This window comes from Antrostomus carolinensis, unplaced genomic scaffold (assembly GCF_000700745.2).
Source record: "Antrostomus carolinensis isolate BGI_N321 unplaced genomic scaffold, ASM70074v2 scaffold11993, whole genome shotgun sequence".
Classification (NCBI taxonomy): domain Eukaryota; kingdom Metazoa; phylum Chordata; class Aves; order Caprimulgiformes; family Caprimulgidae; genus Antrostomus; species Antrostomus carolinensis.
This window is the reverse complement of record NW_010305927.1, coordinates 38,665-47,832: the sequence shown is the minus strand read 5'-3', so window position 1 is coordinate 47,832 and position 9,168 is coordinate 38,665. Positions and strand designations below refer to the sequence as shown.

The 9,168-nt window shown below is 52.8% G+C and overlaps 1 protein-coding gene across 1 annotated transcript; it reads right to left on the bottom strand.

Moving 5' to 3' along the window:
* Positions 1–6,074: 6,074 nt before the first annotated feature.
* On the bottom strand, positions 6,075–8,219 carry LRRN2 (leucine rich repeat neuronal 2). Its single transcript, XM_010164937.2, has one exon. The coding sequence runs from the start codon at positions 8,217–8,219 to the stop codon at positions 6,075–6,077; it is 2,145 nt and encodes a 714-aa protein (XP_010163239.2).
* Positions 8,220–9,168: the final 949 nt, after the last annotated feature.

Below are 9,168 nucleotides of genomic sequence, written 5' to 3'. Positions count from 1 at the left end.
CACCAGCTTTCCCTGCTCCCCTTGTCAGCAGCGAGTGGCTGTCAGGGACCTGCATTATTTATCTGCTTGGTAACATTTACTGGGATCTAGTGTTTAATAACTGTCACTCCAATATATCTTTTCTTAATCCCTTCAGATCTGTCGCTGTGGCAATTTTAAATATTTATCAACGCAGTTTGTGTGTTCACTGTTAAGGTTGCAATTTTCTTGTAATTAAAGATTTACAAGACACTGCTCAAGATTTAGAAAGGATTGGCAAAGATCAAAGCTGTTTGGTATTCACACTAGAAATCACCCCCTCTCTGGAGGTTTTCCACAGGGACCAATACAGGGGTGATTGTGCAGAACTCCCCTTTATATTGGGGTACTTTTTGCTGTTGCTTTTAACCATTTTCACTGGATCTTATTGTAGAGGTGGGTGCTTTTGCCTCCGTGTCTCCCCATATCTTGCTGACACAGCTGAGTCCCTGCCAAACCTTATGTTCCTCACCCAGCCCTAGGGACAGCCCCCATCATGAGCCACTTAGAGAAGGGTCCTGCTCCCCCCACAGTGGCTTCTGCCACCACTGAGCTGGGCTCTGGCTTGTTATTCCCTATTAATATTCATTCCCCATCAGCACCAGCCCTGCCTGCCTTTCCCCCCCAGCTCCCAGCTCTCTTCCCATTCAGCCACATGCAAATTCAAAATCAATTCTTTCCCCAACCTAATTAAGATTTAATATGGTTCCAGGATGACTCCAGAGCAGTGATGATATCGGGGTGCCCCACACATCCCACTGGGAACAGACCCTGGGGTGGGAACAGGGTGCTCTGCCCCTTGCCCTTGGGTGGTCACAGCCTCCCTCGCCCTCCCGCGCTGTGGGGTTGGACCCCAAACACTCCAAAGTGCCACCCGGGTGCACACCAATTTCTTAATTAATTATTTAAGCCCATCCAGCCCAGGCAGCAGGAGCAGACCCTGGCCAGCAGCAAGCACCCATCTCTCACCAGGACCTGCAGCATCCGTGGTCCATCGGCACCGCTGATGTCTCCTGTGATGCTGCTGCTGCACATCCCCAAGTCCTCACTCCTCCACGCGCCATGGGACAAATTCAAACCACAGCCCCATCCATGACAGCATCCCCTGCAGATGGCTTGGCCACTGGGAGAGAAACCCGTGACCCCGAAGGGACCTGGGCTTCCCAAAATACCACCTGGCAGAGAGGGAAGGGAAGAGCTGCAAGCAGCCAGCCAGAGCTGTGAAATCACAAACCAGCCCCTGGAGAGGTCAGCACTTTTCTAGCCTCAAACAACTCCAAAGTGACCTCCCGCCACCTCTCCTGCCCTGCTGCTTTCCATCAGCCTGATTTTAGCCTCAATTGCCCACTTGAAGGCAGCTGAATCCATTTACTGGGCCAGCCGGGTGCTCAAGGAGGGAGCAGGAGCTGCTTCAGCTCTGAAAGGCTGGAAAAGGCAACAGGAAATAAATGAGCTGCAATCATTTCTCCTCCGTGACTCCTGCCTTTGCTTCTTCTTCCTTTCTTTGGTGACTTCTGGATGGAAAAGCCAAAAAAGCACTTGTCTCCTGCTCTCAGCATGTGTTTGGAAGGGGAAAAGGGACTGAGGACCATAAATCACTAAGGAGCTCCCTGCCTCAGTTTCCCCACCTATAGATCAGTGGTAAAGGAGGGAGGAGGAGGAGTGATGAAGCATTTGGAAGGAGAGCTGCTTGTCATGGAGATTGACAGGTAGATTTTCCTAAAGGTTTTTGCAAGCTGCACCTGCTTCATCATAATGGCATCATGCATATGGATAACAGCGCTGACATTTCCCAGGGAGGTCGGGGGTTTTAATTTAAATCATTTTGGAGGAAGTGCTGGAGGGAGGAGGAGAGATTTGCTTTGATTCTCTAACGAACTAATAAATATGTGCTTGTCATGCTCCTCCCAGAGCCTGAAAGCCTTTGGGGCAGGTAGGGAGACAGGCAGGTAGCCAGCCAGCCAGCCCGCCAGCCCACCCTGGTGCCAGGTGATGGGCACTGAGAATGGGGCATCACCTTGGGAGGTGCAAGGGCTTTGTGAAAAAAAGGACACAATGATGGAACCACTCCAAAAATCAGTTTTATTAGGTGCTTAAAATAGAGCCTGGCACGCAATGTTCTCTGTTGGCTTCGTCGAGAGAAGCTCGGTTGCATATGAGATCCATGATGCTGTTTGCACTGAGGAAGAGGAGGAGGGGTAGAGGGCAGAAGAAGCAGAAATGGGGACGTTTACTGTCATACTCAAAGTGAAGGTAATTAAAAAAATAAAATAATTAAAAAAAGGAGAAATAAAACCTGATGAGCAGCTAAGGAAGAGTGGTTTTACTGGAGAGAAACCAGTACTCAGGAGTGAGACCTGATGGGTCAGGTTGGAGGAGAAGCATTTCGCAACCAAGCCTTTGACATCCCAGATGGATGGAAGGTGAGGACCAGGAGGTGATGGAGGCCACCCCTGCTCACCATCCCCTGCCCTACTGGGATGTCCCAGGAGGGTGACAGTTGATGACAGTCCCTTGGGCTTGAGAAATTTGGGAGCCTCTTCACTGGAGCATCTCTGAGAGCTGCATCCCTGTGTGGTGCTGGGAAACAGAGACTGCTGTCCCCTGCTATGGCTAAAGCTGCTTCAGTGGTTAATTACTTCTGCTGATTAAAAAAAAAAACCCAATATCTTGTTTCTCATTTGAGTTGCCCTGGTTCTTGCCATGCCTTTGGGGGGCAGATTAAGGAGCCTTCTAGTCGAGAGCATCCCAGATCAGACACTGCTTTCCCCCCTTTTCCAAAGCATCTCTGATTCCTGCCACATCCTCACTCTCTGGGCTGGGAGACGAGACCCCGCAGAGCGAACCCACCCGGGGGCTGCACCCCTTGAAGGGAACTTAAGATGCAATTAGATTTTGCTGTGTCTAAATAGCCTCATTCCCCCTGCTTGGCACCCCAAAATAACCCTTGTGCGCACTCACAAAGCCTCCCCAGGGGCAGAATCCAGGCTCCAAGCAGAGGGTGAGCTGTTCCCAAGCCCTATAAAACTTTGCAGCCGCTATAATTCACCCAGTGAGGTTCATTTTTTGGCTGGATACCTCCTGCTGAGGAGCACGAGGGGCTCGGTGCTGGGCTCTCCCCTGCCTCCTCCAGCGAGGGCTGGCTCTAGTTCAGCCACCTGCCTTGGATGCTCTTAGTTGTGGTTCTGCAGGTGGAAAGATCTCCAAGCAGATGGGACCTTGTCCCCTTGGATAACAGGGGATGATGCTGGTGAGGTTCTGCTCCAGCTCCATGTGCCCCATCCAGGCTTGGGCACAGGGGACAGGGAATGTTTTATGGAGCGTATCCTCCAAGAAAAGCTGGTTAGTGCTTTAATAATAAATAAAACCAACAATAAATAGTGGATGAGGTACCCACGGTGCTCTCAGCTGATGTCCTCAGAGGAAGGGAGGGGACAGGAGTGAGTCACAGCAAAGGTCCTGTTTTGGAGCATTAAGGGAGTGATTTGTCCACCCCATTCCCATGGGGATCCTGGGCTGGAGCACCCACCCGGGGACAGTCAGTGTGGGGGACCCATGGGGAAATGAATCCTGCAGTGGAGGGTGCCTCTAGTTGAATGCACATAGAGCTCCTCAGGTCCTTCTGGTTTCAAAGGAAATCAAATTAATTGGACACATCTCTTTTCCTCTCTGGTTTGCAGACGTCGCTTTTAGATGAGAGGCAGCGGCTGAACCTTCACCTCCCGTCCCAGCGCAGCGGCGTCAGCCGCGATAACCACCATCAAAGAGGCTTTTTCTCTACACCTACAAAATTACACCCTTTAAGGGGCTCAGTCCTTGCTCTGGTTGGGATCTGGTGATGTTTTTTGCAGGGATGGGGATGGTGGAGGGGATGGGAGATGCAGGTGATGCCTGGGAGCTCAGCCCATGCACGGGGACGAGCAGGATTAAATCAGGGATGTGTTTACACGGGGGAAATTTCACAGCAACTAATTCCACGTGTTCCAGCACCAATTTAGCTGAACCACAGGGAATATATTTTGCATTTAAGTTTCCCTGCTGTACAAAAGACAGAGGAGAAAGGCTGTTTCAGGCTCTGAGTCTCCAAATGCTGACGGCTGCACAGCTGAGCGGAGCCGGCGAGGCTGAGCCTCCGCAACTGAATATTCAAAACCGATCATGACTCTAATTCAGCAAAGTATTTAAGCCTTGCACTTAACTTTCAGCTTGTGCTTAGAGCCCCTGGAGATGTGGCTGGGTCCTGAACACATGCTGCAGTGCTTTGGTGAGCAGTGATGGTGTGCTGAACGGGGACCGGGGAGAGCCGTTACCCTCCGAAATAATTACCCGGTGAAGACGCAGAAGCCGTTTCTCGTGCCTGACTGAGCACGGAGCGTAACCAACGGGGAACCATCTCGCCTTGGCTGGAAGATGAATGAGAAGTTCAAACAGTTTTTTACTGTGTCAAGGTTTTCTGGTCCCTTCAAAGCCCCATGTATGCAGCAATTGCATTGGCACAACCAGCTTCACCTGAGGGTGCACCACATCTGCATGGAGACACGACCTCCTGGGGTTCCTGCACCCCATGACACCCATCAGCCCCCCAGATCTTCCTGGGATGTTTTTTTCTTGGCCTTTCCCATGGAAGGATGCCCAGGCAAGGTGCCAGCCAGGCTCTGGATGCTCCCACACCATGGGCTGCACCAAGATCTCTTGGGGCCATGTGTGTGTTGGTGAAGGCACCTTTTGTTCATGATTACAGTTAAATCAACCCCAAAGTCCTCACCTCTGCCAAGCAGGGATGAGGTTTGAGCACATCTCAAGCAAAGGGATGGCTTGTTCATGTTATCCAGGGAGGGGAACATCACCAGCAGCATCAGCACCCATTGGGTGGGATGGGAAAGGCTCCTCAAACCTCCCTGCTTTGGGTTCACCGTGTCCCTTGGTTTGGCACAACCCAGCACAGGTGGTGGAACTGGTGCTGCCCACCACTCCCTTTCCTTTGTGATTTTAATTGCTTATCAGAAAAAGAAGCAGCAACAGCCCAGGAAGGCAGAGTTTTGCATCCCCCCCCCCAGCTTTGCAGTGATGTTTTTTTTACAGGGGCTGTCACAGAGGGACTGTCCTGCTCAGCCCCCCACACCCCCTGCATCTGCAGCGAGGGGTTCCTACCATGAAGCCCTCCAGCTGCACACCACTATACAAAGGATTTCCTTTTTTTTTTCCTTTTTTTTTAATACAAAAACAGAAAAGCAAGAACATCCCATCCCCCCCCCCCCCCCCACCCTTCTTTTCCTCCCATTTTTCCTCCTTTTTTTTTTTTTTAACATTATCCACAAAATTTTACAAAATAGCCTTGAGATCACACTTGTGGGACACAGGATCCAATCAACTCTGGCAGAAGCCAACCAGCTCCCCAGGGATGCTGATGAAGAGATGTGTCACCATCATAATTTCTATTTCTTTTGCCCAAAGTCCTCTCCTTTCCCCTCTGCTTCCCTCTGGATGAGCAAGCGACAGGGCAGTGGGGAGGTGCTGGGGGTGGGTTTGTGGTTGATTATCCAAGTGCTCAAAAAAAAACCCCAAAAACACAAAACAAAAGAGAACCAAAAAAAAAAGAACATGGATCCCAAAGGGAAAGGCCTTTTGTTGTGTGTGTGTTTCCAAAGCAGGGACTGTCCAGAGAAGGAGCTGACACCACTGGGGTGTCTCACGGTGCCAGGGATACGTGGGGAAGGAGTGATCTGCTGATAGTCTCTATGGCTCTTCAACTGCTCAGGGCATCGTCCTCCCCGGGCTCAGGCCCCTCTGAGCCCTCCCGGCTGCCCAGTGGGTGCTTTTGGGAGCCATGCACAGATCCAGACCCTACACATGGATCCAGACCCTGCCAGGACCATGAAGAAGCTCTGCAAGCCCCATGGCCAGCTCTGCTCCTCTGCATCTACCTCACCACTTTGACTCTTGGTCAAGTCCATGAAAGTTCAGTTTTGTAGTTGGTTTTTTTTTTTTGGTAAAAAATAGTTTCTCCCTGCCCACCCCAAACCACCCCATGGTCAGTCCCACCAGTGCATCAACCTTCAGCAATCCAGGGGGGCTGCTTGCACCTCCACAGCCAGGAGCTGCCCCCCACGCTGCCCCCAAGCCCAGGGCTGGGCAAGGCGGGGATAGACCACACGCATGGCCGTGGCACCCCCAAGCAGGTCCCCAGCCCTCCTGGGCTCTGTCCCGATGCCGTAGCGAGCTACAAGGCTGGCAGCAAGGAGCAGGAGGCAGAGGACCAGCACTGTCAGGAGGCTCTGCCTGCCCTCCAGGAGCTGGTAGCGGTGGGGAGCCTCTTTAGTCCTGGTGTTGACACAAGCCACCTTGGCCTGCAAGTCTACAAAGGCCACGTGGAGACAAGCCCAGTACTCCGTGTCCTGGTGGAGCCGGGTGATGTTGTATGTGTGGGTCCCCATAGGGATCCGTGCCATGTTGGTCATGTCCAAGTTGGAGCTAAGCAAGAAGCTGGACCAGGTGAGGTTGGAGGAGATGGTGTTGAGATGTGGCTTCCAGGCAACCAGGATGTGGTAAGCCTGGACATCTGCCACCACCAGCTCCAGACTGTCCTCGCCAAGTGGGAAGGAGTGGTTGACCATCACGCTGACGCTCTTGGTGTCTGCTCCAAGGAGATTATGAGCCACGCAGGTGTACAGCCCAGCCTCCTGAGACGAGATCCCATGAATCTCCAGTGTCCCTTCAGGGTGCACCTTGTACCGCTCATCTTCCATGTAGGGAATCAGCTTCACCCCCGAAGGGGTGACCCAGTAGATCTCTGGGTCCGGCTCTGCCAGAGCTCGGCAATGCAAGGAGATATTGTCACCCTCTGTCACCTCTAAGTGGGAAGGGAAGCTCTTGGTGGAGATGAGAGGCAGGCACCGGTCTGTCATCTCCCGGAAGGGGACATCCCGAATGTGCCTCCTCTTGAGGTCGGGGGGCTCAGCACACAGCGTGGATTGGGGCTCGATGAAGCGGATGTGGTTTTCTGTGCTGTTGACCCAACGGATGACGCAGTCGCAGCGGATGGGGTTGCTGTGGATGCTGATCTCCTGCAGGTTGGGCAAGGACTCAACTGTCTCCTTATGCAAGGCACTTAGGGCGTTGTTGTTGAGCATGAGGGTTTCCAGTTGGGGAAGGTGGTGGAATGCGTTGGGGTGGATAAAGGACAGCTTGGGGTTGTTGGTCACATCTAGCTTGGTCAGCTCGGGTAGGTTGATCAAGGCAAACTTGTCTATGGACACCAGCTCCTCCATGTTGTTGAGCCCCAACTCTTTGAGGTGCAACATGTTCGTGAAGTCACTTTGCCTGACCCTCTGCAATGGGTTTTTGTTCAGATCCAGGAACTTGAGGCCAGGAACTTGCTGCAGTGCCCGCTTGGGGACATTCATGAGCTTGTTGTCATAGAAAGACAGGCTCTCCAGGCTCCGCAGCCCTTCCAGGGCATAGTCTGAGATCTCCCTCAGGTTCATCCCAGCCAAAACCAAGCTCCTCAGGTTTGACAGGGGCCTGAAATTCATATCCAAGATCGCATCCACTCTGTTGCCTCCAATCATGAGGATCTCCAGGCTGGGGAGCATCTGGAACCAGCGGCTATCAACAGTCCTCAGCAGGTTGGAGTTGAGGTGGAGGCGCAGCAGGCTGCCGAGGCCGGAGAAGGCGTGGGGAGCAATCCGGCGGAGCTGGTTGTGGTTCAGGTAGAGCTCCTGCAGGTTGCCCAGCCCAGGGAAGCTGCCATCAGGCAGCTCAGAAAGCTGGTTCTCCTCCAGGTGCAAGCTGAGCAGCTGGGGCATGCTCTTCAGGCCAAAGTCCCAGACATCAGAGAAGCTGTTCTGTGACAGGTCCAGCTCCGAGAGGTTTCTGAGATAGTCCAGCTCACTCTGCTCCAGCCTGGCAATGTTGTTGCTTTGCAAGAGCAGGGTCTGGGTTCCCTCTGGCAGATCTTCAGGCACAGTGGAGATGAACAAGTCATTGCAGTCCACTGTGGCGGCCTCCCGGTACACCGAGCGAGGGGTGTACCACGGCCTGATCTGGCAGACACACTGTGGTGGGCATTTGACCTTCCAGGGCACGATGAGGATGGCGGTGGAGGCCACCATGCAGAGCAGAAGCAAGCTGGTTTGGAAGAATCTCATTTTTGGCTGGTGGGACTGGTTTCCTCCCAAGCAGGAAAGGCTCATGGGGCACATCCAGAGCAGGGCATAGGGTGACAGCTGGGTGGGGACAGCATCCACAGGAGAAGATGCTCCATGCGAGCCCCTGGCACTGATCAGCCTCTGCCACCAGCTGCCCTGCCTGGTTCTCCTCACTGAGGACACATAACACCCACGACCAGGGCTGGGGCTTTCAGTCAGAGTTTTGCCTTTTCTTCCTCCCCAAATGATTCATTTTCACGCTTGGCTGCATCTTTTGGGTTCCTCCTCAAGGTCATTCCTGGAAGAGGCCAGACAACAAGTTGTGTTAGAGGAGACCTCATGCACATGGCAAAGTGTGTCAGAGACAATAAACAGGCTGGAGAGGCAAAGCCCAGCACCCTGCCCAGCCTCAGGACAGACCAACATGTCTATTTAACCTGTTTTATATCCACAGCATTAACACACCTCCCCATCCCAAGAGATTTGGGGTGTAATTAGCCCTCAGATACCCTGCCCAGGGCCACCAGCAGCCCAGGGACCAAAGGTTTTCCCCTGAGCAGAACTAGAGCTCCAGATGCTTGGAAGAGAAAGTCTCTATGGGGGCAAAGTTCTTCCAGGCTCTCAGGACTCTGTCATTAAGGGGAAATGACTTTAAACTGGAAGAGGGGAGATGGAGATGAGATGTGAGGAAGAAATTCTTTGGTGTGAGGGTGGTGAGACAGTGGCCCAGGTTGCCCAGAGAAGCTGTGGTTGCTCCTCCCTGGAAGTGTTGAAGGTCAGGTTGGATGAGGCTTTGAGCAACCTGGTCTAGTGGAAGCTGTCCCTGCTGCTGGCAGGGGGGTTGGGACTGGATGAGCTTTAAGGGCCCTTCCAACCCAAACCAGCCTATGATTCTATGATTATCCTCCCCAGCACCAAGTGCCCACATCCAGGAGCTCCCAGTCCTATTTCCAGACCCCTAATGTATTTTTCTTTGGTGAATTTATGGCATAAACATGCCCCC